We start from the raw sequence: 15716 nt of genomic DNA on the forward strand, positions 1-15716 counted from the left end.
AATCAGGTGGATAAGAAGTTTCAGAGCCTCTCATCCGACGAGTATTGAAGAAGAAGGTTTGGTATTGTCGGCGGCGTTGGAAGATGGAGGAAGCAGTTAGGTTAAACTGATGTATTAAAGGCACAAGGAAGATCATTTTTTTTATTAAATATAATCAAACTCTCTGTTTCACTAAAAACTCCTAATATTATACAGCTACCATTTTTTTTGTTCAATTTTCCATTTACATCCTTTTTCTTAATTTAGTTTCAATTTAGCATGATAACTAAAACAAAGTTTCAATTTTTGCTTTTGATAAAAAAAAGTCTTCTTTCTCTACTATGACTTAAATTTCTTTGATAATGATTTCTTTTTATCGATTTTATGAGCAAAAAACATCATGAAGTAACATGGAGTAACTTGGAGCCAAAATGATCATGCAAGCTTATGAGCATATACTTAAATTTGCATTGAAAAACACTGTCTACAAATTACTTCTACGCCTGCAAGCTTTTTTTTTTAGTATTGAGTAAAGTAAATTTGAGATTAATTAAATACTCATACTCCTGCAAGCTTTTTTTTGGAGCCAAAATTTACATAGTGATTTTTTAAGGCAAATTTTAAATTGGAGCCTAATGTTCTTAAAAAAATTCAAATAAAATTTAAATCTCCAATATTTACCTCTAGATACATTTTTAAATTTTCAGATTTAACTATATATATGTGATACCATGATAAAGTTTAATCACAATTTAAAAGAATGGATAATCCTCAACCAAAATTTGCATTTGATTTGAACCTTTTACCCGACAATGATTACTCACCTAACACATCCAATCTTTCATCACCAAGCAACACATTGATAAATTTAAATAATCTTCTAGAAGATACCAACTCTTCATTCCATAGCTATTTGAATGACAACACCTCAAGAGCATTGTGGGAACAAGAAGAAAAATATTACCGTTGATATGAAGAAAGCTATCATCGAAATGCTTCTTCAAAAGAGCCGAAATGGTAAGGTGTCGAAAAAAGAATGGTTATGGAAGTTGTAGAAAATTTTCTACACCAAAAAGATCAGTTTATTGAGTGTGGCATGATACAAAATGCATATCTATACGTGGTGCATGTGGTTCACATCCAAGTATAATGAAAAAAGTTGGTGGCCAAAGAAAGGAAATAGATTTGGAACGTGTTAAAGATATTCCTCTTCATCGGCGAACAAATATAAGATCCTTATCACAAGCTTTGGGTGTGTCAAAATCAACTTTGTGTACTAGAACCAAAGAAGGAGGTATTCGTCTGCACTCAAATGCTTTGAAACTGTATCTCACAAATGAAAATAAGATTACAAGGTTGGAGTTTTGCTTGTCCATAATAGACAAAGGTAACTTCCAAACTCGACCTTCGTTTATTAATATGTATGATCGAATTCATATTGACAAAAAATGGTTTTGTTTGTCTAAGACATCATAAAAAATATTATTTACATCTCGATGAGACAGGACCACTTCGCACATGCAAAAGTAAAAGGTTTATTGTAAAAATTATCTTCTTAGTTGCGGTTGCTCGTCCACTAATCAATGACACTTCTAATGGATTTGATGGAAAAATTTGAAATTGACCATTTATTTTTAAAGAACCAGCGAAGCGAAATAGTAAAAATCGTGTAGCGGGCACTTTAGAGACAAAGTCTATATCATCAATTACCAAAGATGTAATCTGTTCATGTTTGATAGAAAAATTATTGCCCACTATTAAAGAAAAATGGCCATGTCCTAGAAGTGAAATGAATATTCAACAAAATAATGCAAGATATTCAACAAAATAATGCAAGGCCACATTTGAATGTTGATGATGTTGAATTTATGAAAGTCGTAAGAAAAGATGGATTGGATATTTGCTTATATTGTCAACCTCCAAACAGTCCTGATATGAATGTATTGGATCTTGGTTTTTTTTAGAGCCATTGATTCACTTAAACATAAAAAAGCTCCAACCACCATTGATGAATTTGTTTCGGTTGTGGATGATGCTTACAACATATTTCCAGTTCAAAGTTTAAATAATGTATTTTTGACATTACAATCATTCATGGTTGAAGTGATGCAAAAAATTTGGCGGAATCGACTATAAAATTCCTCGTATGAACAAAGACAAGTTGATTAGAAATGGAGAATTGTTGATTAACATTACGTGCGATTTGGAAATATTGAATGCGGCAAGAGCTTTTCTTAATGGATAACAAAAAGATAGAGAATGATGTGAATTTGAATCCCTTAAACTATTGTTAGGAGTTTTTATTTTGATTAATATTGTAATCTTTTATATTAATGTAATGCATTTTTCTTTAACTCTTGGCTAATGTCACTTTCATGCAAAAAAAAAAAAAAAACTCTTGCCTAATGTCTGCATTTTTCATATAACTATGAGTACTAAACTACATTAAAGGACAAAAAAAGTCCATATTCCATTTAGAAAAATTACAAAAAAAATGTTGGTCTTCTATGGAATAATTTGTTTCACTCAAACTTCTTTTTGGTCTCTAAACCTCTAAAACCAATCATAAAAAAAAATTGGGTAGAAGAAATAAGTAACATTTCTGAAATACCTTTTTGAATCTCTTGACATTTTGAAATATAACATTCTTGTGTTGATAGGACATTCAAATCAAGCATTTGTGTTGGCGGAGCATTCAAATCAAGCATTGATTCTACATATTTTCTTTCACAAATGGACTTGAACCATTTTCTGTGATACTGTAAATCCATAAAAAGAATGAATTAAACTAACACTATTATAATGAGTGTATATAGACGTATGTAATTTTTATATTGAAAGTGTATGCCATTTTTATATTAAAATTAAATGCATGTAGTAAAAGCATGTGATTAATGTATGTTAGATACTCAAGAATTTACATTTACACGCAATTTACATTTCAATGTGTTGGAAATGTAATTTTTTTATTATATCTAAATCACATAATTAAGGTTATATCAGTAAATTAATAAATTAAATTTAGTTAGATATTTATTTTATGAGACGTCAAAAAGATGAATTTATGCCTATATTCGTGAGAGGGAGGGAGTAATATAAGTCACGTACTCTATAATGGTGGGTTGTAGTTTTTTCATGAGAAAATAAGGTACATCTGAATTATGAGTCAATTTGCCAATTAACTCTTTTTTAAACGACTCTCGGATTAATTTGGCACTGGCACATAAAATAACTTAAAAAAATTTATGCAAATATTTAATTGGGTTAATTAGATAAAAATTATGTATAATAAAGTTTAAGTTTATAATTGAATGTTTCAAAAAAGAAGTTTATAATTGAATAATATTGTACTTGAAATCTCCTAAAAAGCTTAATTGAACAAGGTTTAAGTTTAGAGCTAGGTCCAAACATGTAGACATGAAAAAATGTTTTCCCAGTTAAAGTTCAGAAGTTAAATGTCAAATTGAAAAGGAATTAGCGAGGGTCATGGAGGGTCTGTCCTCTAACAAGATATTTCATTTATGGATGCAAATTTATGTCGATAAACATAATAATTCAATGTAATTTTTAGAATTTGTGATATATTTGACATCACTGGTGAAAATGACGACATATTTTCCATCACTCTTAATCCCCCTAAAGCATCTATATTCCGTGCTTAATTTTTGTCCATTAACTCATCAAATATTTGGTTCTAATTCCATTGTCGATGTGGGTTATAATTAAATTGTGCTATTAGTTTCAATTGGAGATGGATTCATTGCCAAAGGTCTAACATTTGAGAACCAAGCAGGTGCTCTTAAACAATAAGTATTGGCATTAGATGAGACTCAAGACTCCTTATATGTGCATTCACTTTGTTAGTACTATAAATCATCTCAGATTCAAGGCAATATTTGGTATTGAAGAATCCTGAAAGTGGAGTTCAATAGTTTATAAAGAATGATTTTGCTTACTGCTTCATATAGAAGAGAATGCAAGACCACCAGTATGTAAACGACTATGAATGGAATCTCCATTTTCATGTAAAACTCACCATTTTTAGACTCAAGATATCTTCTTAATCCTTCAAGAGACATATTTCAAATCAAGCAAATAACCTTTTTGTTAATTTTATTAGTTACCAAATTATTGAAGATAATTTTGTAATCAGGATCATCATGATGCTGCTTAATCTGGAATTCATTATCAAAATCATCCATCACCTGCAACTTTAGGACAACCTGCAAGTATATATGTATGGAGATTAACATTAAACAAACATAAATAGAACAAAAATAAGATGGACATATGAAAAGTAAATTGTTAAGGCTTATGCTATTGAATTCTAGTGTACACAAGTTTCATTTTACTTGGACAGACCATTAAATTCTCAAGAGTTGTTTACATAAATTCCCATTTTGAAGCACTTTTAACACCACAAGGATGGATGCCTTGGAATTGTGACTTTGCATTGGAAACTCTTTTATGGAGACTTTGAGAATTTTGGACCTGGTTACTTTCAAATGGTTCTGAATCCCTATTAGGTTTTTTTCTATTAGCATAATCTTCTCAAATAGCACCAAGAACTAAGTTATAACATGATATAAGCCATAAATATTTCAATCAGTTTCTTCAACTTCAGGGACAAATTATCCCTGCACCGTACTTTTCAACTCTGGCCTTTAGTTATCCATAGAAAAGGCTCAATCAACTAGCCACACAATAATCACAAAAATAGATAAATCAGAGTCGTTCAATTTCCATTTAATAAGCTCAATCAATGAAAAAAATATTAGCAAAAAAAAAAAATAATTAATCATATAGCTTTCGAAATTAATTTAGCACAAGACAAAATTTAAAAATATGTTATTCATCTTTCAAATCCTATTTACATAAATAACCATAGGTTAATTTGTTCCCAGACTTAAAATAAAACTCTATATAAAGCAGAATGGAATCATAGTAGCACTGGCACTGCCAATTTTGCCTCTTCCTCTTGCCCCGACTTGTTACAGTAAAGCCAAACTAGAGTTCTACAGTGGAAGATCGAAGAGCAAGGCATGTATGAATGAGGCTGCATATTTGAGCTTCATTAAAGAGATCAAGAAGGTGGAAAGTGCGTAAAATAGAAAGCTATGGTGAAGGAAAATGAAATGATATGATCAGAGAGGGTTAGGGAAAGCTAGGTCTCCGATTGTGGATTTTGAGAAAGAGACGAGTCTAGAAAAAAATGTTGTTTGACAAATGAAAAGAAGAGAGGAAGGAGTCACGTAGTTTAGGGATAATCTAAAATAATAAAAAACTCAATGTTTGCTTTGACAGGTTCCATCACATTATTTGCTATGGCAGACCATGTCACTGACATGGTATGCCTACCATATAAAACTCTAAAGAAACATCGTTAAAAAAAAACTGGGTCAAATGTAGATCCATTTATATATTTAGATCAATTATCCAAGTTATTACCTATCTATCTAGACTATTTATTTGTGACTTTCCCAAAATGCTATATATATATATATAACAACTTAAAAAATTCTTACTCTTTCTTCTTCCTCTCTTTGTTTTTTTCTTAGTTTGCGAACTTGGTACTCCGTTTTTAATTATCGACTCATATATATGTAAAATCTTTCTTCTTTCGAACTTGACACTCCGTTTTTTATTATTTTGTACGTTTTTTCCAGGATAATACATTCAGTACATGATTTTACTTCGCAGTTTCACAAATTGTGAAGCATGCGAAGATAATACTACTTCGCATAATGAGTTTTTCTTCGTAGTTTTCGCAAACTGCGAAGCAAAAATCATGTACTGAAGTAGTATTTACCTTCGCAGTTTGCGAAACTGCGAAGTGGTATATAACATTAAAATCATAATGTTATCAAAATCATAATAACAAGATTGCAACAATAATTATAACATTAAAATCATAACATTATCAAAATTTACAACAAGATTGCAACAATAATTCAAACCCTAAACCCTAAAACCTAAACCCCAACAATGGAGGAAGTGTGCTTCCAAAACAAAATGATTAGCAAAATGTTTTGGAAGCACACTTCCTCCCAAGTATGCTTCCAGAACATTTGTTAAGAAGTTTAAAAGCAAAACAGAGGCGTCTTCAGCATTTCGGAGGCCCTAGGCAAATTTTATATTTTTTCATATTTAAATTTAATATTATTTTAAAAATAATAAATACTAAAGAGTAAAAACAATATGTATTATCAACTACAATTTAAATCATATATTAATTTTAGTAATCAAAATCAAATGATAATAACCTAAAACTAAGATTTTATTATTTTTCTTGCTTTTGTACAAGCAAAATCAAGTTTCTTCTCACTGGTCATGAGAAAAGCAAGCATATGATAAAGTACTAATTCCTAGAAATTAATATTAGAGGGTTGAACTCGGACCTAATCTCAAGATTCTACGAAGAGAAAGAGAAAAATTTATCTTTGTGATTAGAGATTGGCTGAGTCGTACCTTTATTATGAATTATAGGCTTAAACCACTATTTGACCCTCGATTTATTTAAACTCTTGTCATTTGGATCTTAATTTATCCAAAAGTTTATCATTTGGCCCCTGAACTATCTCATCACCCATGATGGAAACTTAATAGAGCTATTGATACGTGACGATATTTTGACAAATTGATAAATTTTAGTTTAGGGATTTGTTTTTCTTATTTTAATCTAATTAATTATATTTTCACATAAAAAAATTTATTTGGCAAATAAAATTTAAGATTTACGACGTGTTAAGTTCATATGTCAAAAAATCACCACATATCAGAGGGATAACGTTTTGCCAAATCTTCATCAAAATTGAGTGAAATTTCACAAAGATAGTTTAAAAGCCAAATGTGACCAAATAATAGATCAATGGCCAAATAACAAAATATTAAATATATTAGAGGCTAAATATTCAAATTACAAATTGTAATGCATAAACTGTGAGTTTTATCTTATAATTTATAAAAATTTAAGAATATATAAATTTACTACAAAATTTTATAACAAAATAATAGGTTTCCTTTTTACACAGAAAATAATAGGTTTTAATTTATCACTGTTGAATTATCATGGATTATTTCCTAATTTTTTTAATAGAAAAATGTGTTAGTATTTTTATATTTTAGGAAAAAAAGTTTAGGAGAAATAAAATTATTAGTACATTGTCTTGTCAAAAAGAAAAGAAAAAGAAAGAAAGAGGGAGAGCAAGCCACATACAGTTAAACATCGATAAATGATTATTGGATAAAGTAATAACCTCGTTTATATAATAAATTCTTTCGGTCTCGATTTGGACCAATGGACTAAAGTAATAACTTTTCTAAATGCATTAAGTAATAAAAATATTTAAATCCTTAAAGGCCCAATGAAAATATAAATTAATAATTATTGAATTACATACTACAGTTAAACCTCGATAAATGAATATTCAATAAAGTAATAACCTCGCTTATATAATAAATTATTCCGGTCCCTACTTGGGCCAATGGACTAAAGTAATAACCTCGCTAAATGCATTAAGTAATAAAAAATATTTAAATCCTTAAGGGTCCAATGAAAATATAAATTAATAATTATTAAATTATATACAATATTATATATATATATATATATATATATATATATATATATATATATATATAAATACCCAAGAGTTTACAAAAAAAAAAAAAACAAGACTTATAATTGTATCTATAATTATGTCTATAATTATTTGATTGATTTGTAATTACTCTAATGTGATAATTACAAATCAATCAAATAATATATTTCCTAAACAAGATAATTACATATCTAATGAATATTTATCGATAAATGAATAATTTATTCATTTATCGATAAATAAATAATCTCGCTTAATGAATATTTTTTTCCGGTCCTAAGAACATGCATTTATAGAGGTTTTACTATATATATATATAGACCAAAACCTTTCAATCAATCAACTAGAAATCATTTTTTCTGAAAAAATACATCTATAGTTGATTGTTTTTTATTTCCACCTAAACCAAAATGAACACATTCTTTAACTTTTTGTAGTGCAAATACAACTTCTGGTATATTTTGCTCATGTTGTAGCAAGTAGTTGCTTAAAGTAATCATTGCTCATATCAAATTATCTATAAAATAATAAATATTGATTTATCGATAAATGAATAATTTATTCATTTATCAATAAATAAATAATCTCGCTTAATGAATATTTTTTCCGGTCCCAAGGATATGCATTTATCGAGGTTTTACTGTATTAGGTTGGAGACATTTTTAATATGTCAATGGTGGAAAAAACAAAGTAAAACTTACTTTGTAAAAAATAAAGTAAGTATAACCTAATCCAAAATATCAATATAAAAAGAAAGGTTTAGACTATGTTTACTTGTTTTTTACAAATTAAACATTACTTTGTTTTTTCCACTATTGGATGATGTTAAACGTTGACAAAGTAAACTCATCCAATAGTAGGAAAAACAAAGTAAATCTTACTTTGTAAACAAAGTAAGTATAGAAGATATATTATATCACTTTATTTTTTACAAAGTAATATTGTTTTTCCCAATCATTGGATAAATTTACAAAATCACAAGACAAAGTAAGCTTACTTTGTTAAACACCTACATTATAAATGGATTGAATTTACTATTTAAAAAATATTAAAATAAATTGATGAAATTATAAGGTTATATTTGTAATTTCTCTTTATTATTTTTGCATAAGCCGCATTTTGGATCCAGTCGATTTTACACGTGCCAGGTGCTGATGTCTTTTTTCCCAAAAACATTTCCTTGCTGGCGATTCTAAATTATCCAGTCAGAAAACCAACGGCTCAGAATCAATCAAAACATCATGGATTCTTCCTCTATAAGCATCGCTTTTCCTATCTCTCTTGTCCCGCATAATTGTATCTGTAGATCATCGAGAATAAAGAGTTCGGCGAGAAGAGAGAGAGTCTTTCTTCCACTTTCGACATTTCTCTTTCCGGTATAATCTGTACTTCTTATACTCCAGCAAAACCAGAAAGAGAAATAAGAATTTTGTTCTGCTGAAAGGTAAATTTCTTCTTTCATCGAAATAATCGCTGTTAATTGCTGTATTCTGATTGATCCTCGAAAGTGTGGTTTGTTTTGTTGATCTGCAATTTGTTTTACCGGGGATCAGAAAGCAGAAATGAATCCGACTGAATATACTTCTGATTTTTGGTTTTAGCTTTTTGCTGTTTTGCTTGTTGCTGAAATTGAGAGCTGAAGTCTGAAGCAATTTATTTGCGGTGGTTGATTTTTCCATTTTCCTGGCTTTCCTTTTGTAATATCTACGATCCGTACCAAAAAGTATTGAGCATTGTATGTTTTAGGGATGATTGATTTGATTGATACGAATGTAAATCGTCTTGTTGATTTTGCTAATTGGCTCTTTCATTTATCAGATCTGACTCTTCTTATAATAAGAATTAGGCGGGAATTGATTTATCTTCCGGTGGAAAATTCGGTTGGTATTTTGTTATGGGTGCTGTGGAGAAACTGGATGGGAACAAGGAAAGTCGTATACCAGGAGAAGCTAAGGAAAAATTGAAGTCATTGGCATCGAAATGGGATGATGTGCTTGACCCAAATGCATTGCATGTGATTCCTCTCAAAGGTGCAATGACCAATGAGGTATTTCAAATAAAGTGGCCAACGAAGTCAGATAATCCCTCTCGCAAGGTTCTGGTAAGGATCTATGGTGAGGGTGTGGAGGTGTTCTTTGATAGAGATGATGAGATCCGGACATTTGAATTCATATCCAAGCACGGGCAGGGGCCTCGTCTTCTTGGGAGGTTCTCAACTGGGAGAATCGAAGAATTCATACGGGCAAGGGTAAGTTTATGTTCATTATTTTTGTCTTTGTATAATGTCCTGGATCAGTATATTGAAAATCATCTTCAATACATATTCCATTAGTTGACATATATTGAGCTATTTATTTTACCTGTTAAGAAACCTCCAAAATTATGATGATATGATAATTCAAATTCATCATTTCTTACATGTATTTCTTTTTTGCCCTCATATGTTGAATGAACTGAAAGATGAATATTGTTCCTCATATTTATCAGGGGGGTGTATGCCCTGAAACTTGCTAGGGATACTTCACCCTGTCAGTGGAAGTAGAAATATATTTGATTCATCCAGCAAAGATTGCTCCCCTAATTTAAATATTATATGAATTTCGGCTTTGATATGTAAATGCTCAACAGCTTAAATTAATTTGTGGAGGAAAGAAAGATGGCTGTGAAGAGGATTGGTGTTCCATAAACAGTTTCTGCTTTTTCATTTATAGGGAAATACTCGTATTCTTGAGGGGATTTTTTATTTTTATTTTTATCATAAATATTTACTATTTCTCTTAAACAAAAAACTCATGCCTTCCTCTTTTGTGTGGATTTCAGACTCTGTCTGCATCTGATTTGCGTGATCCAGAAATATCTTCTCTTATAGCAAGTAAACTGAAAGAGTTTCATGGTCTTGAGATGCCTGGTCCAAAAACGGTGCCCCTGTGGGCTAGGTTGCGGTACTTTTCTTGCTCTCCCATGTATTGAATTTTGCAAATGAGATCATCAGTTCAGTTTGAATAACTTAATTTTGTTGAGTTTTCAGAAATTGGCTCAAGACAGCAAAATCTCTGTGCTCTTCTGAAGAAGCTAAGGCGTTTCAGTTGGACACCCTTGAGGAGGAAATTTCCTTTTTGGAAAAGGAACTCCATGGCCATCAAAGGATTGGTTTTTGTCACAATGATTTACAATATGGGAACATAATGATTGATGAAGAGACAAAAGCAATAACTATAATAGTAAGTTCATTTATTTATTTTATTTCAGTAGTGAGTGCAATTAATTATTACTTCTTTCTGAATGACTAACATATCCTGACCTTTTTTTATGAACTTCAGTGAAGATATTTTAATCGTTCTCTCTTTTTCTTTGGGTTTAATTGATAATTGATTTTCCAAATTTTCCATTAGTTCATTGCTTCTTACGTTCCTTTACTTGTATTAGAAACAGTGTATATTAGAAACATGTATATGAAGCAGGTAGACTGGAGTTGCTATTAAATGATCAAGTAAATGGCCATAGAATAAATTGCTTTCCAAAGAACATATTTAATATTAATTATTTGTGATTTTATTAATTTTGTTATATGCCAACTTCTTGGAACTTTTCCCTACCTGTGGACAGGGGCGTATACAGGGGGGCCGGGCCCCTCCGGCCACCGGAAATACCATAGTCATGAGTAGTTTCGGCCCCCCCTAATATTAGTCTATATAGAAACTATGTAATAATATTTCATTGTTTAAAGGTAGATGAGATGGTTAAAACACTTGCTTTTTTTTTTTTAAAGGTCCTAGGTTCAATTCTCCCAAACCTCAATTTATTTTAGAAAATGTTTGTTTATTTAAATTTTATTTTTCAATAATTATAAAACTATGTTACCATTATTAATTACTTTATTTATTTTCATAACACTTTTGAACTCATTTTTTATTATGTCTTTTCCATTAAAAAAAAATTAATTTGACTCAAACAACTTAATTTCTAAATTAAATTTTAAAATTTTAAAACTAAACATAAAAAAAATGGAAAAATGTTATAATTTTTTTAGAAACTAGTATTGAACTAATAAAGAAAATTAAATATATCTCATTACGTGTTAGGCTTGTCCAAACTTCAAAATTTCAATATTTTGGACCTATTAGGTACTCCCTAAATCCAGATTTCTAATTTTTTTAGGCCTATTAGGCCTCTCTAAATCCAAATTTCTAATTTTTTTTTGGCCTGTTAGGCCTCTATAAATCCAAATTATTATTATTTTTGGTCTGGTAGGTCATCTGAAATCAATTTTTTTTAATTTTTTTACATGTTCATACCTCCCTAAATCCAATTTTTTTTTTTTACATGTTAGGACTATAAACGAAATCTAGCTTAATTTTGAAAATTGTACATTAATATTTAAAAGTGGTTCTTGACAATTCAAATTATAACACTCATATATACAAAAAAATTTAAGCAAGTTCGATTTAGCAAAAAAAAAAAAATTTCCCGAACGCATGTGTAAAATCGGCCCCCCCTACCGAGTAATCCTGTATTCACCACTGCCTGTGGAAAATCATTTCATGCATAACTTAGACTGTTCTTAGATATGCTTTTTCCTTTTTCTTTTTTCCTATGATGCATTCAACCACATTTGCATTGTAATGCAAGTAGAGTTGTGACTCTGCCTGGTTGAATGACTTCTAGGACATCGATGGCATGACTATTGGTCTCATGGATTCTGTATGTTCTGAAGTCAAATGGAGATAGACCTTCAGGTAATAATAATATCACCATGCTATATTTAGTTCTATCTTGTTACTGTAGACAGAGTTACTGATTATGGACAATCAAGACCTTTGGCATGAATGCCGAAGTTACCATTTGGCAAACATTTATTCTTGTTTTTGGTTCTGGATAAATCTGGTCCTGGGTTATGATTTAATCTATCAATTTGTAAGCTTTTATAATTTAAAGTTGGAAAAATTGAAATCTGCAAATGCCATTTCAACTGATGCCCATAAATATCCCTTAGCAGCTAAGGAACTCAGATAATATGAGTTTTCCTTGTTTTCAACCTGGGACCATGGAACTGAAATTATCTTTTTTCATGCTTTTCTTTTGCGTATAATGCCCAATTGATGATCTAGTGTTGATTCTTGTTTATCAGGATTATGAATATTCAAGTTATAATCCCGTGGCCTTTGACATAGCAAACCACTTCTGCGAGATGGCTGCTGATTATCACACTGATACACCTCATGTATTGGATTTCAATAGATACCCTGGTACGTCATCATTGTGCTGACTTCTTTGATGTTTCATTCTGAGTAATTATAATTTTTTACCTGAATAATTAATTGCTATAGATGTGGAGGAGCGCAGAAGGTTTCTGCATATATATCTGACTTCTTCAGGTACTAGTCTTAAACCCTGATAATTGACAGTGATTCGTTGTTTTTGAGTCGACTTTCAGAACTTCTCAAATGTCATTGACGACATGCATATAGATATATATTTTGGTCAAAACATCATTTTTATCAAAATGATTGAAGTTTTGTGGTGTTATTTCTCTTGGAATACTGGGTGACCAAAATTGAAAATAAAATACATGACTGACAGAAATGCATTTGACTCGAGTCTATCTATGTTATGATACTACGACTTTAAAAACTTGAATTAATTACTAAAATTACTCTCGAATTCTGATTTTTGTAGAAGTACTCAACCATGAAATACTCCATTACAATTAGGGGTGTACATGGACTGTTAATCCGTCCAGTAACAAAAAGTTTTCCGAGTGCATTAACCAGTTCATCAGAATCATTTAACCTATTACTTCGTCCAGTTAGCTTATATTTCAGTCGGTTAACCATTAATGACTTCTAATAATTTTTTTTAAAAATATATGATTATTCACTTTGAGGGCGAGCCTTGGCGCAACGGTAAAACGTTGTTGTCGTGTGACCGAAGGTCACGGGTTCGAGTCTTAGGAGCGGCCTCTTGCTAAAAAAAAAATTGGCAAGGGAAGGCTTGCCCCAGTACACCCTTGTGGTGGGACCCCTCCCCGGACCCTCGCTTAAGCGGGGACACGTAATGCACCGGGCCGCCCCCCTTTATAATTATTCACTTTAAAAGTAATACATAATTATTTAAATACTAAATTAAAATATTAATACTCAAATTCAATTAAAAAACACTTAAACCCAAATAATTTTGAAGTTTTTTTTTAAATATTTTAACTTAAAAGTTAAATATGAATATACATATTTATATGGATTATTAAAATTCTACATATATTTATATTAGTTATATGTGTATATATCTATGTTGCACATAGACGGAAACGGACCTCGGGAAACATTATTTCTAAGAAAATTTGGCTAGGAAACCGTAAAGGAAACGGACACAAAATGCGGAAATGCTAGTGAAGAAGAGTTTCTGTGCAACATAGGTATATTAGATATACATAACCGGTTAAATTTTCGTTTTTAGTTAACAATCAGTTTTTGAAATGAAAAACCATAGTTCATTGGTTTCGGTTAAACTTATTTTTCGTTTTGGTTTCTGAAATCAGTTTTTCGGATAATTTTATGCACCCTAATTACAAGGACAAATTATGGACCCTTACTCGTGAGATTCTCGGTTTCCTGCTCTTGATTACGAAATTACTTCTTGTCTCATTCAGAAGACAAACAAACAGGCGTTGATATACAATTAGACTTCATTTAACTAGATCTTAAAGTGGTTTCATTGTCAGCATTGAATCAAGCTACCGGTTTTTATGCAGGTGATCAAGCTAGCGATCTCGAGGAGAACAAGCTGCTGGAAGATGTTGAGAAGTACACACTTGCAAGCCATATGTTTTGGGGCCTGTGGGGGATAATATCAGTATGTACTGCAAAAGTTATAGAAATTTTTTCACAGAACAATATTTTCTAAGCTTATTATTAACATTTTCTCTGATGTTTTACGCTTATCAGGAACTTGTGAACGAGATCGACTTTGATTACATGGAATATGCAAGGCAGAGATTTCAACAGTACTGGTTAAGGAAGCCTCTACTTTTAGGATCTACGGGGAAAAAGTAATGCCGGTTCTGCTTCTAACTATGCTATTCTGTTTTTTGATAAATAGTTCTCCTTTAGTGATTGTGGATATAGCTGTACATAAATATAGATATTTTCTTAAATTATTCTTTTGAAGCTTTCAGTGTATTTTAATTTATGTTTGGTATTTTCACAAACTAGGATGTGTTTTTGCAAAAATTGAATATGGTCATTGTATTAGATTAGTAGATGTTACGTGTTAATAATTGCAAATGCTTGATTATTGCCCTATACATGAGATTGTTCTTAGTTCCAAGGAAAATGGTTTCTTCAATTACTTTATTGGGTTTATTGTTTTTGTTTATCATTGTGGAACATGTTGAGGTAAAATTAGAGGTTTGAGTCACTGACTAGTGAAACCTCTCTAATGATGATGTTTCGTGAAAATATGTTTGAAACAGCTTATTGGGTCCGAAAATCTAATTTTGAAAAATATGGTTTTAAAAGCCTTTTCAATTAGTTTAGGGTTAATTACATATGGATGACATGTGGTTTTGTCGATTTGCAGATGGGCACCTATGGTATATATAGGGCTGTAATCGAGCCGAGCTTTGGCCTGTTCAAGTTCGGCTCGCTATAAAATTAACGAGCTCGAGCCGAGCTTGCTATAAAAATTAACAAGCCGAGTCTGAGCCGGGCTTTGGCTTGCTCAACGAGCTTGAGCCGAGCTTCGAGTTTGTTTCGAGCCCAAAATCCTCTTTTGGACTTGGTTCATTAAGAAAATTATCTAACCATGAATTGCTTGTGAGTAAATTGTTAATTATATTTGTGAAGTTTGCTCGCAAATAACTCTTTAATTGTGTACATAAACAATCTCACAAGTAAAGTTCGTGAATAAATAAACAAGATGCTTACAAATAGTTTGTCTATTACTCATTTATTATGTTTGTGAATGAACTCATCTAATAGCAAATGAAATAATATAAGTTTAGATATCTGTGAACTAACACAAAACTATATAGTTTTCTACAAAAATTAAAATTTGTTTATAAATGTTTTAATCGAGCCTGCTCGCGAGCTTTGGCCTGCTCAAGCTTGGCTCGTTTACGAACCGAGCCAATAAATCGTG

General features: G+C 30.8%; 1 protein-coding gene across 3 annotated transcripts; it reads left to right on the forward strand.

Moving 5' to 3' along the window:
• The first annotated feature begins 8834 nt into the window (after positions 1 to 8834).
• On the forward strand, positions 8835 to 14880 carry LOC136223470 (probable choline kinase 2). Of its 3 annotated transcripts, XM_066011489.1 has the most exons (9): positions 8842 to 9024; positions 9182 to 9315; positions 9399 to 9828; positions 10401 to 10522; positions 10609 to 10801; positions 12709 to 12826; positions 12908 to 12955; positions 14329 to 14429; positions 14522 to 14880. In XM_066011489.1, exons 3-9 carry the CDS (start codon positions 9475 to 9477, stop codon positions 14627 to 14629), a joined length of 1044 nt encoding a protein of 347 aa, XP_065867561.1. In that variant the 5' UTR covers positions 8842 to 9024; positions 9182 to 9315; positions 9399 to 9474; the 3' UTR covers positions 14630 to 14880. The 3 variants fall into 3 exon arrangements, with proteins under 3 accessions (XP_065867563.1, XP_065867561.1, XP_065867560.1); XM_066011488.1 differs by lacking the exon at positions 9182 to 9315 and having other exon boundaries at positions 8843 to 9024; XM_066011491.1 differs by lacking the exons at positions 9182 to 9315; positions 12908 to 12955; positions 14329 to 14429; positions 14522 to 14880 and adding an exon at positions 12246 to 12316 and having other exon boundaries at positions 8835 to 9024.
• The last annotated feature ends 836 nt before the right edge of the window (positions 14881 to 15716 follow it).

Source organism: Euphorbia lathyris, chromosome 3, assembly GCF_963576675.1.
Source record: "Euphorbia lathyris chromosome 3, ddEupLath1.1, whole genome shotgun sequence".
Lineage (NCBI taxonomy): Eukaryota > Viridiplantae > Streptophyta > Magnoliopsida > Malpighiales > Euphorbiaceae > Euphorbia > Euphorbia lathyris.

Bases quoted from the DNA above. Each gene is read 5' to 3' on its own strand.
- LOC136223470 (XM_066011489.1), top strand. From the start codon at position 9,475: ATGGGTGCTGTGGAGAAACTGGATGGGAACAAGGAAAGTCGTATACCA. The intron at 10,523-10,608 runs GTACTTTTCTTG...TTGAGTTTTCAG, and splicing joins CCCCTGTGGGCTAGGTTGCG to AAATTGGCTCAAGACAGCAA. The intron at 14,430-14,521 runs GTATGTACTGCA...TACGCTTATCAG, and splicing joins GCCTGTGGGGGATAATATCA to GAACTTGTGAACGAGATCGA.